This window comes from Triticum aestivum, chromosome 5B (assembly GCF_018294505.1).
Source record: "Triticum aestivum cultivar Chinese Spring chromosome 5B, IWGSC CS RefSeq v2.1, whole genome shotgun sequence".
NCBI lineage: Eukaryota > Viridiplantae > Streptophyta > Magnoliopsida > Poales > Poaceae > Triticum > Triticum aestivum.
The window spans coordinates 500,736,736-500,752,383 of NC_057807.1; the positions used below are offsets into that span (position 1 = coordinate 500,736,736).

Here is a 15,648-nt window from a genome sequence, read left to right on the forward strand (position 1 = left end):
CTTCTTCCCCGACGTCGACAACCTCTTCGACGACATGGCTGGCAAGGACGTCAACCCCAAGACCAGTGTTTCTGTCGTTGTTCTGTACGTCTTCGTGTTCTCTCTGTTTAAGATCATGCCTTGGTTTCTTGCTCTAGCCTTTCTTGTTTCTAGCCACTGTTCTACATATGTTCTGCTCTAGTTCACATGTACAGATGCTATTTGCCTTCACTCTGCTACATTACATGACTTGTTTCATCTTTACTATAATAGTCATGTTTTATCTATTATTCCTGTTAATAAAATCATATGGTAAATTGCTCATATTTCCAACACTTCCACCCAAATATTTTAATTTTGCTTGGTACACTTAGTTTCCATAGAATTTCCCAGACAAGATTGTTGCTCAAGGGCAAACATCATCATTTTTTACTTGTTGGTAAATTGATGCTCCGATTCAACATAGTATGCAGATGTGGCCTCAAAGGAGTGTGTGTGGGTGTTATGCCAGGCTACAAAATCCGCACCCAACTGTGCATGCAATGGGGTTCTCAGAATTGTTTCAACATCAACCAATCAGAAAATGTTCGGGATAGTATCTTCATCCTACATGCCAGTCATTGGATTAATAAGTTCATCAACTGTTTCTCCGCCCCTTGCTTGTCAAAACTTTCCTAGAAGGACTTCCGGGGAGTGGTTTTCCTAAATGATAATTTGGCTGCCTGATCCAACTCGCCAAATGTGCCCTCTTCTCAAGGTTTGCAAGCCGACAAAAATACTTTGCCATAAATGATGAACCATTCCAGGGACTACAAGATCGTTGCGGGTGTACGGGCACAACCACAAGATCCAGTGATCACCGGTTACGACCAATAAGTGAATGTAATAATTTTTTGAAAACCCCTCAGCTTAACCCAGCAGTAGTTTTTCAAAGGGTAAACCTCTTCAGAAAAAATGTGTACTTAAGATGGTTAGCCCCTTGGCTCTGCAGTCAGATATTGAATAAGATATATTTATATACAGTAGAATGTAAGAAAATGAACAGTTGTGCAGTTCAGCAAAATGAGTAGAGTATCAAGTACTTCCTCGGTTCGCTTTTATAAGATGTTATAGACATTTCTGACAGTGCCTAACACGTCTTGTAGAAAAGAATGAAGGGGTAGTCAAAATGAGCCAAGGCATCCGGAAAGGAGCATGCAGTGCAGGGACTTTGTCATGTATCAGCCGTTTTCTTCATTGTTCGGGGACCGAACATTCCTGGTGTTCCCGCCAAAAGGATGCAGGGTGGGCGAACTGTCTAGAAGAGAAGGCGTCCGTCGTTCCTAGTCGGGCTAGTCCAGACAAAGGCTACGCACAGTAGTGTTTGTTCTGTCACGCCGGGCCAAGACCGCCCGAAGTTTCTAGCAAGAATCCATACGCCGATGCGCCATGGTCCACCAGACCCCGGCGCCCCAGCATGGGAGATATTTTTGAGATCCCGGACGGAACGGACTCTGCGCGGAGATTTTTTTATGAGTGAATTGCACATACGGTCCTTGTAGTCGCTGGTTTGGTCTAAAACTGTCCTGGAGCTTGCGTGTTGCCTCGTTACGGTCCTGAAACTTGCCAATATGGTCCATCGACGGTCTTCAGGCGGGTCCCGCGTACGTATCATCTACGCGTCCAGCCACGGCAGCACAGGCCGACGCGGGCCGAATCAGTTTTTTGCAATGCGGCCCCTTACTTTGAGAAGAATACAGCTCGCAGTACATCATCTCAGGCTGGACGTACGCTGATTGAAACGACGAACAGGGGCGGCGGCGGTTGGATTTGATCAGAGGCGATCGGCGAGGAGATAGCAACCATTTTGAGAGAAAGTAGGAGGCGATCGGCGACGGTGGCGAGGACATAGCCACCGTGAGTCGCCATCGGTGGCGATGGCTCCCGTCCGGCGGCATGATAGGGGCCCGTGCTCAATTGTGGTATCTCATAGCACCATTTTTTTCAGATGTGTTTTTTAATCCAAGCGGAGGATTCCCATTGGAGTTGCGGGCATTAGATGTTCTACGATCAAAAGTTAGGAGCAAGGTTGTTGTTTCCTTTTCGTGAACAGAAGTGGAGGTTCCATTGCTCCTGGCTTTCCATTGGTACTATCTGATGAAACTGATAGTATACTCAAATATTCTAGCATAAGCATCAAGTTCATGGGCCATTCTGTTACACACCCTCTTGAGTGCACTGATCAAAACCTCCTTAAACTCTTCATTAAACCCTCTCATACTCAACTAGCGGGTATGGAGCAGATTGGTTTACCAAGGAGGGATTCAGAAGTGCTGCCACCTCAGAGCAATCAGTTTCCACGCACAGCCAGCTGATGTACACTTTACTAACTTTCGACAGGCCACAAATTATTGCTATCAACTCTGCTTCTTCAGGGCTATTACATTTTGGCAGGCGTCTGCAAATGGACAGGCCCACTTGGCCTTTTTTATCTCTGAATATTACACCAGCACCCGCCTCTTTGGTGCTCGCAAGAACCATTTGGGTTTTTTCAGAACCATCATATCTGCTGCTTAGTTTGATTACAGCCCATAGCTGATTTGGTTAAGGTTTTCATGTACAATTATGTTGATTTCGAGGCTCTGCACCGTTCTGGTCATCAGTTTAGTTCAACTTGTTACTGATTGTGTTCGGGCTTCGATCAGCATAGGATTTCAGTACGTATGAACTGATAATTTTGATTTTTCTTTGTATGTCAGGACATGAGACTGATCACTTCACTATAGAGTTCGTTCATGGTGGATTTTTCATGGGGACCGGAGGAAATAGATCATATGTTAATGGCAGAAAAGTTTGCTATGATTACTGCGAAGCTAACATAATATGCATGGCCATGTTTGATGATTTAATTGAGACACTGGGTTATGAAAGAAAGGGAAGAATTAGCACATACTTATTGCTGCCGGGTATGCAAATCAATGAAGATGGTCTTCGGTTGTTATCAAAGGACAGCGACACAGCGTGCATCAAGGCAATGGTTAGAGAGGGACACAGATTTCTCATGTTTTATCTTGGGCATGAGAATAACATTACCGCAGAAACATGGCATAATGTTACTGCAAACCCCACCACTCAATTGCCTGATGTTATCAATCCTACGGAGTGCAGTAGAGACCAGGAGCATGAGAGTGTTTTGGACCACTACCTAGTTGAAACTATGTTTATTTTGTCACATGTGCTCATGACCATGAACTGATCATGTACTGTTCATGATCATTCTGTCTTTGGATATGCCATATGTCCTGCCGTCAGATTAGTATATGTTGTTTGTTTCCTGTCATATATTGCCCAAATTACGTGATATGTTGTTTGTGTTTCCTGAGATTTGCAAATATCATGTGATCTATTGCCTACTTTCTGAATATTGCAAGTTCATGTGTAAATCCTGTAGAAAATGCAAAGCAGTGACCAAATGGTTGAGCACATGACCATACCTTGTACAGATTGCACATCACCCATGCCCTGTACAGGTTGCACATCACATGACCAAATGTGCCTGGCACATTACAAGATCATATCATGTAGAAAATGGTAAGCAAATGACCAAATGGTACCAATCTGACCAAATGCTAATAATCTCACCAAATGGCACAGCTCAAACATCATATATCAAATAGGAATTTTTTGTTCAGGCTACAAAACTCATCACAATCATAGCACAGATCACAACACAGTACGTACTATGCAATTACCAAAAGATCACAGACAGCCCAGATCATCTGGCTTAACTAACATATTTCACTGCATTTTGTCCACTGAAATTCAGAACAGTACACTGCATCTTGTGCAGACAGTGCCTCCCCGCAGCTGGTCCAGACTTCCGGACGGCGTCTGACAGCAGCGACGCACGGACGTATATCGTGCCGGAATCCTGCAGCAGCATCTTGCGCCGCCGCCGACAGCCGCACCACCTGCGGCTCCATTGTCGCCGTCCGCAGGGGCTCGAAAGACAGTGTCCTTCGGCCCAGCGCCGGCGCTGCCCCCTTCTCCGTCCTCCCGCGCAGCCGCGGAGCACTAGCACGGTTTCCACTCCGCCTCCACATTGTAGTCCGCCGCCTTGTACACCACGCGGAGCAGCCCTGCCGCCGGCCGCTGCGCGTATGACCCACGCAGAGCACCCCGCCACCGCCGCTGTTCGACATCCTGCACTCGCCGGCCCTGCCACCGGGCGCCATGCCCATGGCCGCTGCCTTCTCCAGCGAACGCCTGTGGTTCCCAACCGCCGCCGCCACGCATGGTTCTCTACAGTTAGGGATTGGAGAAAGAATTGGGGATCGAACAGAGGAAGTTTCCGCTTCTCAAGCTCAACTATAGAGAAAACGATGCGGCCCGCGAGGCCGTGACAGCCTGCGTCGGCCCGCGTTGACGTGGCTTGAGGCGTAGACGCGTACGTACGTGGGGCCCGCCCCAGGACCGTCGATGGACCATCTTCGCAAGTACCAGGATCGTAGCGAGGCAACCCGCGAGCTCGAGGACCGTTCTGGACCAAACCGACGAGTATGGGGACTGTACGTGCAATTCACTCTTTTTTTATGGTACCACACACCTTCTCATCAGAAAGAAAAAAATTGCGGAGACGGCACGGAAGAGGGAGAATGGAACAACCGGGCAAAAAGGCAGCGCACGTTGCCTTACCTGACCCGCAGCGACTGGACAGCACGTCGCCATCTCCGCCCCATCCGTTGCCGAGAGCGAACAAAAAACGGGCGCATTCCGCGCGCGCCTTCTAGCAAGTTCTCTGGTGACGTTCACACGGGGTTGGTTTGGTTACGTGCCCCGCCAGACCAGACCAAACCGACCCAAACCAAAACCAAACCCGAGTTTTTTTTGTTATTCTTTTTCGAGTTGGAACCAAGCCCCTGAGTCGCACACCGCACGTGTACCATTCACATTGACCCGTCTGAACATAACTACGTAGCACTTATAACCATATATCTGGCCGCCAAACCCCGCTACCGTCTACAGCTATAGCCCACGCAGCTGACTAAAATACCACTTATGAAAGTTATCAAAAAATAATAATAATACCACAAGCAAATCGTAGTTACTCTTCCTCTTCTACTACTACTGTCTCCCGCACAAGCAGAAGGAGCTATTTACATACAGCATATGAAATGGCCGATCAACCTACCGGGAATGCACCTTTTCATTTCTACAGTCCGCTCTACCACGACAAATTACACAACACATATTATAGATCAAATGAAACAGGAACATCACAATTACATGGGTAGAGGGGGCAGCCGAGCTCCCCAGCTAGCAAAGTAATGCAAGATCCTATCACGACTCTAGTGATGCTTACAGTATTATTATTTGATGGTGATTAATAATTAGTAGGTGCTCGAAGCTTCTACAACATCGTCCACTCACCTCGAGTTGGATCTGTCCTGGTCTGACCCGGAACCGGCCCCGGCCCCGTCCTGCCCGTTGCAGGCCCGGTACACGGGCTTGGGCCGGTATATCGGCCACGACTGCCGATCCTCGCTGCCGCCGTCGGGCCGCCGGTTCGCTGCCTCCTCCGGCTTCACGTCCGCGCCGTCGCCGTTGCTGTTAGGAAGCTCCTCGCCCTCGCCGTCTTCTTCTTCGTCTCGCGCTCGCTTGAGCCCTATGGAGACGCCAAACAGCCTCGCGTCCGTCTCCGGCCCGCCGTCGACGGCGAGGCCGGCGGCCGTGGCCAGCGCCGAGCACGATGGCATCAGGTCCAGTATCCCCGCGGGGAGCGGCGGCGGAGGGGCCAGGGCCGACTCGCCCGAGCAGTTCACCACGGACGACAGCGACCCGGGGCCGCCGTCCGGCTGCTGGCTCGAGGCGAACTTGGACATGAGGCTCACGATGTTGTTGCACAGCTTCTTCATCTGCCCCAGCTCGCGGGTCAACCGCGCGTTATCCCGCCGCAGCCGGTCGTTCTCCTCGCCCATATCACCGGACGAGGAGCCGGCGGCGGCGCCGCCCAGGCCGGAGCCTGAGCCGGACGGTGCGGCCGGCGGGAGCTCCTCCGCGGATCCTGAGTTGGACGACAGGACCTGCTCCTCGGAGGAGAGCTGCGGCTCCGGCGAGCCGGAGCGCGTAACCGGCAACGCCATCGGGATCGCCGCGGTGGCAACCGTCACCGCCCCAGCCGCGGCGGCGGCAGCGGCAGCCGCAAGCCCCGCCGATTGGACCACCTTCCGGCGGTGTATGTCGCAGAGCAGGCGCTTCTCGCCTCGCCGGAAGCAGTCGTTGGCGAACTCCCACCGGTCCGGCACGATCTTCCTAAATCCCTATACGCCACAGCAAGCAAAATCAGAGGATCAACAACATGGGCATTCCACGCCAAAAATCCAGAAAGGCCAAATCCCAACCCCGAGCCCGAGGAATCAACCAACCGAACCCATCGAGCGCACGTACGTAGGTGTTGAGCTGCCGCACGAAGCTAGAGAAGTTGTTGTGCTTGAAGTACTTGGGGAGCAGGTCCCGGGCGAACTCCGCCGGCCGCCACACCACGAACGTCGACCCGTCCTCGCCCCACGAGATCACGTCGTCCACCGCCGGGTCCTCGACGAGCTGGTACGTCTTGGTCAGGAACGGCGTCGGCAGCGACCTCTGCCCCGCCGCGTCCACCGACGCCACCAGCCCCGGCATAGGCGCCGGGGGAGGAGGCTCCGCCCCAGCCCTGTCCGCTGCCGCCGCCGCAGCGCCATGCTCGGCCGCCATCACGCCGGCGCCTCCTCTACCCCTCCCGGCCGGATCTGGCCCGGGGAACCCCGTAGTAGCTTCCAGATGCGGTTGAGGCCACCTCACCAAGGAAAGGAACGTACGGAAGAAGCCTTCTGGAAGCTTCGCCCGCGGGATTACGAGACTTATACCCAACGGGAGGAGGAGAACGGCGATAAAAATAAGAGAAATGAAAAAATGGAGAGAAAGGCGAGGGGCAAAAGAAAACGCACTTTGATAAAAATAAATTTTCTCGACCGCGACACGACGCACACCACTCGTACCGAGAAAGCCGCGGCGGGGTGGACCCGGCCCGCATGGATATCTTCCGCCGCGCGGCCGCATCCGGCCGTTGGATGGGCATCTGGTGGCGGCAGCGGACGGCCCGGATGCCATTCGGGCGAGATTTGGTTCTATACGGGGTGGCCCGCGGCATGGGTGCGGTGGGGCCGGGGTGTTAGGAAAGAGCGAGAAACTTCGATGGCTTGTCGCCCTTCCGTTTTCTGGAAGGTTCAGGTCCGCGCGGGCTTGCGCCAGGCTGGACGGGAGCACGTGTCGACCATCCCGCCGGCGGTATGGATAAGATTTTGTTTTGCGAGGGGGACCTGGATTTATGCGTCGGATGCTTGGTATTTTTGCATTTTTTTTGGTCACCCTACTACTGTATTCCAAGAAGGTTCTCTAAGCTTCGATATAAATTGATTTTTGTGCTTTTTTGGCAGCCTACCATTCGAAGAACGTTCTCTGATCTTCTGATATTTGTACTTGGTATTTGTGCTATTTTTGTCAGTCCACTATTCAAAAGCTCTACTCCCTTCCTTCCTGAATACAATACTCTTTTTAAAGATTCCAATGCGGACTATGCAAGATGGGTGAATCTATACTCTAAAATATCTATATACTCCTTCCGTCTGGAAATACTTGTCGAAAAAATGGATAAAAATGGATGTATCTACAACTAAAATACGTCTAGATACATTCATTCCTCCGACAAGTATTTTTGGACGGAGAGAGTACATTCATATGTAGTTTTTGTTAGTAGAATCTCTAAAAAAAGACTTGGAGCGAAAGGGGAGGTTAAGAGAGACCAACGGCCCAAATCTTTTTTATACTCTTACCTCTCATGTGAAAAGGGAATGTATACCCATAAAACATCACACTTATATTTTGGAACAAAGGGAATACATTCTTTCGTGGGTATTTTATGTGTGTAAAATTTGTCCATCCCATTAGTAGGACTTGTACAAGTCATTTTGATAACTATACTGCATATCTCTTCATGTTTATGTGCCACACCATTTTGGAGGTTAGATGAATAACAGGATACTTATGTTCTTACCAATTGTAATGTCCCCCTTTGATTTGGCTTTATCTCCTCACTTAGTATTCCCATGTATTGCTCCTTTTTCTTCCCTTCTATGGTCCTTTTTTCATGAAAAAAATTAAATGAATGGAATTTCAATCTTTTGCATTTATTAGTCATCAGTGATCAAATAATAGTGATTATCTTGAAATATCTAGGAATCTTCGGTTTAAACAACGGTGGAATCTCTACTTACTTAAAAGTTAAAACATACGTAAAGTTCCTGTTCCTGCCAAGCAGAACTCTTCATCAACCAGTTCCCCCCTCCCACCATGTCCCTTCGCCGGTTATCTTTGTTCAACCTGTACTTTTGTCCCACCATGGTTATTTGATTGCAACTTCCCGCACCCCACTCAATCACATTAATTAACTTACCATTGCATCAATTCCACCTCAATTAACTTACCTTTTGCATCAATCTCGCATATCATGTAATTTACTTATCTTACGCATCAATTTCATAATTTACGTAACATGCGTGACATATACTACAACTTTTTTTTTATTTTGGTAAGTCTAGATTATTTTCTGTACATATTTGATTGTGTATATCGGCTCACATGCGCGCTGGGATTCAGAGATCATGCCTGAATAGGCTTAGAAGGCATGGATTTTGGAAAGTTTGGATTCTGTGAAAACCCAATTCATATATCTCCTTTTCTCTCTAACTTGGTCGAAGAAGACAGGCTGCTGGCGGCCTCACCAGTGTATTTTCATCTACTGTTGTTGTATTAAAAATTATTTGGCCCCCGTAATAACGCACGAGTAATTACCTAGTGAGTGTAAAAAAAATACACTCATCAACCTCCCAAACTTAATACTCCAAATAAAAAAAATACACTCATCAACATCAATTCCTAAGACACCAGTTAAAATTGATAAGTGATAATGGTAATTGATTCACACCAATTATACATAGATGGACGGAGGTGGAAATCTGGGTGATGGTGTTTGTAAGTGCATCTAGTGCCCCTTAGTGATTTTGGTGTATTGAAGACTTATAGGTTAAGGGACTAATATGTTTGTGAGTGTACACAGGCTCTATAAGTCAATGAGGAGTTTGATATTTATAGTGAAAGTCGACCCCTAAAAATGAATGTCTTCGGCTAAAGACTTTGGTTCTCCTGAAGACTTTGAAAGTGAAGAAATCGGTGTGACCTTGAAAATTCGATATTCATGCGAGGAATCTGGAGCGTGAAGACTTTTGTTTTCGTAGTTTCATTTTCTTCTTCTTGATTTATAGGAAACACCGTACTGTTAAAGGGGGTCGAGGTAATACTAAGGAAACATATTTTCAAGTGATGCTCATCTCAAAATCCTACACCTACCCAATCCTTCGAGTGAAGCCATTGGAAATCTCATATCAGTTCAGTCAATTTCTTCAGTGATAGAGACGAAGATCTTCTGGTCTCTGAGGAATTTTTTCTAACTAAGGAGTTAGGAATTCGCCAGTGCGGATTGCCTACACAGTGAGAACATGATAGCCCTGAGGAATTCGAACCTCAAAATATCCGATCGTTGCTAAGCGGCGCGCTAGCCGTTCCAAAATATCTACCACCTAACGGTCATATCATTGAAGGGCATTTATGTCTTATCATGTCGGGCTGCTTCCTAGGCTATAAATAGCCGCCCCCTACAACCACTAGATGGTTGGCTGCTCCGAGAGAAACTAACACTTGTCATTTGAGAGCATCCCATCCTCCGAGGACTTTGAGCGAAAATTATCAAGTGAGGAAAACCCAAACCTACAAACCCCAAAGTGATTGAGCATCACTGAAGAGATTGTTCATGTGTGGAACCGACGCTTGTTACTGGTCTGAGCATCCAAGAGGAATTGTGGATTGCCGAGTGACCTAGTCTGTGAAGGTTTGGAAGTCACCTGTGAAGACTTACCACTACTGTTGGGCAAGATTTGTTTGATCTTAGCTCAAGGAGAATACGATGAGTATTGTGTGTCCGGGACTGTGTGTCCTCGAGTTTAAATACTCAGCCGCTCAAACCAGACGTACAACTGTCACAACAGTTGGAACTGGTCGAACAAATCATCATCTTCACCAAGCCAACTGGTTCTATTTCCTCAACCCTTTCATTTCCTCAGTTATGTGTTGATGTACCTGATCATTACTGCTTGAACACATTGTCTGAAGACTTTCTCTATTTCCTCAAACCTAATTCTTCAGTCTATTTGTCTTCATCCTACTTATCATGTGTTTACGCTTTCTGTACTCAGTGCTTGTCCTTCATTTCATCATGATGACTATGTTGTTACTCTGTTTTGCTTATTCCTGAGTATTTATTCCGCTGCAAGTAGTTCTTCGATTAGGAACCTCACCCTGAAATTCCCAGTGAAGATTTCTTATAAATCGCCTATTCACCCCCCTCTAGTCGATGTAACTCACTTTCAATTGGTATCAGAGCAAGGTACTCCCTTGTTCTGTGTGATTTTAGTTTAACCGCCTGGAGTTTTAATTATGTCGACTGCAGGTATGAGCAAGGTCTCGGCTGGGTGTCCTACCTTTGACGGCACGTACTACCCCTACTAGAAGAACAAGATGCGTATGCATCTTGAGGCAATTGATAACGATCTCTGGTACGTTGTGGAAAATGGCGTTCCCTCAGTCTCTCCGTCTCTCAATGCTACCGATGTGAAGAGATTCAAACAACTCGATTCTCAAGCGAAGAATATCATATGTGGCCATCTGAGCAAAGGTCAGTACAGCAGAGTGAGTGCATTGGAAACTGCCAAGCTGATTTGGGACAGGCTGTCCAAGGTCAACGAAGGAGTCTCAACTCAACGTGACTCCCGAGTTAATGTTCTTCGCAATCTCTTCAACCGCTTCAAAAGACTCGACAATATTTAGCAAACCTTCGATCGCCTCACTGACATCTCAAATGAGCTTCAAGCACTTGGTGCCACTGATATCACCGATCATGAGGTGGTGAAGAAATTGCTGAGATCACTTGACACCTCATTTGATACCCTCGCACTGATGGTTCAAGAACGAGCTGATTACAAGTCACTTGACCCCGCTGATATCCTCGAGAGGCTAAATACTCATGAGTTCCAGCTTGCTGAAAAGAGAGATATCTATGGATCGAGCTACGGAAGATCACGTGCACTGAAGGCCAAGGCAGTATCTGAGTCCGAAGCTGAGGATATTGGTAGCAGCCTTGGTGATCCTGAAGAACTGAGCAAGGAGCTAGCAATGCTCGTGAGGAAATTCCAGAAGTTCTCTCGCCGTGGCCGCTTTGGAAAGTCTTCAAGAAATGATGATTCCTCATCTCGTGACTACAAGAAGAGAGATTTCCACAAATGCAAGAAACCTGGTCACTACATGTTTGATTGTACTCTGTGGGAAAAGGAATCAAAGAAGAAGAAGTACAAAGATGATGACTCCGACGATTCAAAGAAGAAGAAGAAATCCTCAAAGTCTTCATCATCAAAATCCTCAAAGTCTTCATCTCACAAGAAGAGCAGCTCCAAGAAGGCCCGGGCATTCATTGGCAAGGAAATGGACTCTAAAGCGGAATCTTAGGATAATGTGGAAGAGGAGGAATATAAGGAATCTGACTCTGGTGTGGCTAGCCTAGCCCTCGCTACTGCATCGTCAGCAAGTCCATCTTCAACGCTGAAGAAAATGACTTCTCTGACTCTGCTGACAAGGGCAATGATGACTATGCTCCCACCTATTGCTTCATGGAAAAAGGTGCCAAGGTACTCAAGCATTCCCCCTCTGACTTCTAGTGAGGATGAATCTGATGACAATCTTAAGCCTAGCTATTCGAAACTTGCTAAAATTGCTGTTAAACAACAGAAGGCTTTAGAAAAGATTCAAAATCAACTAGACAGAAGCGATGACCTGTTGGGTGAGGAATTGAATCGAACTAAGACTCTGACAGATAATCTTCAGAGACTTCAAACTCAGTTTGACAACCTTCAAAATCATCATAACACTTTCTTAACTGATCATGAGACTCTTTCTTATGAATTTCTTCAGAGAAAGCAAGATCTCGAGGTGTTAAAAGTGAGTTATGAAGATCTTCAGAAGGAAAATGATTCATTGCTCGCTCAATAGATCAGTTCCGCTCAGGAAGAATTTTTTCCACCTTGTCTTAAATGCATTGAGCGTAAATCTGCTAATTCATCACCTAAATGTTCAAATGCTTCTATTGCTGCAATTCTTCAACTATCTCTGTGGTCACAAATTCCTCATCTGAGGATACCACATGTATCACTGATGATAATGCAGGGCTGAAGGAATTGTATGTGATAGGCATTTACAAAAGCCTCAAAGGGCATCAGACTCTTTGTGATGTGCTCAAAAAGCAGATCTTGAACAGGAACCCTAGGAAAGAGGGTATTGACTTTGAGAGGAAACTCAATGTTGATGGAACCTACTGGAAACCTGAGCAGTACCCCAAAACCTCATGGGTTGTTGCGAAAGGACCTCCTGTAGATCCATGCAATTTATCTAGCTTTACCTCTGATTCTTCATATTCCTCTGATGGGTCATTTAACTCCAATTATAAGTTGTTCAAGAATCAGAACAGTGAAGTATTTGCTCGATATGTTGGAACTAACTGCAGGAACGGTCCCCCTATGAAGAAAATCTGGGTTCCTAAAAGTTGCCTTGAAAATCTTCAGGTGAATGTCATTATGACACCACCCATGAAGAATAGGAACCCCAGATCAAATTCTTCATATGGACCAAACTCTTCATATGGATCCAAGTCCTCATATGGACCAAATTCTTCACGTGGATCAAATTCCTCACATGGATCAAAATCCTCGTATGAACATCATCGTGCTAACACTTTTGTTTCGCAGGGAAAGTCTAAGGGCCATGAATATGTGCATTATTCTTCAAACCATTATGTTCATAAGTCCTCGAAGAATTTCTCTGCTTATTCATATGCTTATCCTAACCACTCTTCTTTGAAACAAAGTGCACTGGCTTCTATGCCATCATTTTCTTATGGAGCTCGCAGAATGATGAACTCTTTGCCACCCCTCCAGATGTGGGTGGTGAAGAAAAAGAACTAATCTCTTATGCAGGGTCAGGTCTCCAGACGAACTTGATCGTCTGAAGAATTTGCTGGAGACCTGAATGTGCTTGAAAGGATGCAAGCTAATCACGAAGAAATGAATCATTCATTTCTCACGTCCTCATATTGCTATATTTGTTACTGTTGATGAAATTGATATCATATTCTTCACTGATGAAGTATATGGGTTCGTGAGTTGCACCAATTCATCTGCAGGATGAACAACCCAAAGCTACTGAGTGGGTCCTCGACAGTGGATGTACAAATCACATGACTGGTGATAGAAGCTTGCTGATGGACACTGATTTGTCACCATCTCATCTGAAGCATATCACCTACGCTGACAAAGGCAAAAGCAAGGTATTGGGTCTAGGTAAGGTTGCAATCTCAAAGGATAAACACATGGACAAAGTCATGCTTATTGAGTCCTTAGGATTCAACCTTATGTCAGTCTCAATGCTTTATGATCTTGATATGGTTGTTGTCTTCGGCAAATTTCGATGCCTTGTGCTAATGGAATCTGACAACTCCAAAGTCTTCGAAGGCTTTAGGAAAGGAGACTTGTATATTGTTGATTTCTCTGTAGGACCACAACCTACCACATGTCTACTCGCAAAAGCTTTAGAATGCTGGTTATGGCATCGACGACTTGGTCATGCTGGGATGAGGAACTTGCATACACTCGCAAAGAAGAAGCACGTCATTGGCATCGAGGGTGTCAAATTCCTCAAAGATCATCTTTGTGGGGCTTGTGAGGCTGGAAAGATCACTAGAGCCAAGCATCCCACGAAGACTATCATGACCACTTCTTGTCCCTTTGAATTGCTTCATATGGATCTATTTGGCCCTACTCATTATGCCACGTTCACTAGTTCTGCATCATTATATGGCTTTGTCATAGTTGATGACTATTCTCGTTACACATGGGTGCATATCATCACTTACAAAAATGAAGTGCATGAAGTCTTCAGACGTTTTTCCTCAAGGGCTTCCACAAACTTCAGTGTGAAGATCAAGCATATCAGGAGTGATAATGGAATCGAGTTCAAGAACACTGGCCTCGATGAATATCTCGATATGCTTGGTATTACTCACGAATTGTTTGCTCCTTATACTCCTCAGCGGAATGGCGTCGTGGAGCGCAAGAACATGACTCTTGTTGAGATGGCTTGCACTATGCTTGATGAATACAAGACAACTGAGCGCTTCTGGCCTGAAGCAATTGATACTGCATGCCACATCATCAACAGAGTATATCTTCACAAATTCTTCAAAAAGATCACATATGAACTCCTCACTGACAAGAAACCCAATGTAAGTTATTTCAAAATCTTCGGTGCTAAATGCTGGATTAGAGATCCTCACCATCACTCTATATTTGCACCTAAAGCACATGATGGTTTTATGCTTGGTTACGGAAAGGACTCGCACACCTACAGAGTCTTCAACACCGTTCACCACAAGGTTGTTGAAACTGTAGATGTGCGGTTCGATGAAACTAATGGCTCGCAAAGAGAGCACCTACCTCCTGCGCTAGATGAAATGTCACCTAAGGAATCCATCAAGCTCAAAGCTACTGAGGATGTCATTCCTGCCGAAGAAATTGTTGAAGAAGTCATTCATGATCGTGAAGAAAATTATGCTGGTGGTGCTAAAGAAACTGGTCCGGAAGAAACTGGTGGGCCTAAGCAAAGTCGTCAACCCGCACATCCTCGCATTGCAAATGAAGTGCAAGTCGAGAATATCATCGATGAAATTCGTGCACCAGGTCCCCTCACGCGCTCAAAAGCTTCACATTTATCTAACTTTTGTGGGCATTTTGCATTTGTCTCTATCACAGAGCCCACCAAAGTAGATGAAGCATTCATGGAATCCGAGTGGATTCAAGCCATGCAAGATGAATTGCATCAATTCGAGCTCAACAATGTATGGGAGCTTGTCAAACGACCAGAGCCGCGAAAGCACAACATCATCGGTACCAAATGGATCTACCACAACAAACAAGACGAAAATGGCCTCATGGTGAGGAATAAGGCTCGTCTTGTAGCTCAAGGCTACACACAGGTTGAAGGAATTGATTTCGATGAAACTTTTGCACCTGTTGCTAGACTTGAGGCTATTCGCATATTGCTTGCTTATGCTAACCATCATAATATCATCTTACAACAAATGGATGTGAAAAGTGCACTCCTCAATGGTAAGCTTGAGGAAGAAGTATATGTTGCTCAACCACTAGGTTTTGAGGATCCAAAATTTCCAGATCACGTCTACAGACTCAACAAGGCCCTCTATGGCCTCAAGCAAGCACCTCGGGCGTGGTATGACACACTGAAGGAATTCCTCATGAAGAAAGGCTTCAAACCCGGTTCACTTGACCCAACTCTTTTCACCAAATCATATGATGATGAATTATTCGTGTGCCAAATATATGGTGATGATATTATCTTTGGCTGTACTAACCAACGTTACAGTGATGAATTTGCCTATATGATGAGTGAAGAATATCAAATGTCTATGATGGGAGAATT

General features: G+C 46.3%; 1 protein-coding gene across 1 annotated transcript; it reads right to left on the minus strand.

Annotated features, from left to right (window-relative positions):
- Window positions 1-5,183: 5,183 nt before the first annotated feature.
- Window positions 5,184-6,923, minus strand: LOC123112775 (heat stress transcription factor B-2c). Its single transcript, XM_044533866.1, has 2 exons — window positions 6,406-6,923; window positions 5,184-6,278 (listed from the first exon to the last, which is right to left on the minus strand). Exons 1-2 carry the CDS (start codon window positions 6,709-6,711, stop codon window positions 5,385-5,387), a joined length of 1,200 nt encoding a protein of 399 aa, XP_044389801.1. The 5' UTR covers window positions 6,712-6,923; the 3' UTR covers window positions 5,184-5,384.
- Between the last annotated feature and the right edge of the window lie 8,725 nt (window positions 6,924-15,648).

Excerpts from the sequence above, each read along its gene's own strand:
- LOC123112775 (XM_044533866.1), bottom strand. The coding sequence starts at position 6,711 with ATGGCGGCCGAGCATGGCGCTGCGGCGGCGGCAGCGGACAGGGCTGGG. Across the intron at positions 6,279-6,405 it reads TGCGGCAGCTCAACACCTAC|GGATTTAGGAAGATCGTGCC; the intron begins GTACGTGCGCTC and ends TGTGGCGTATAG.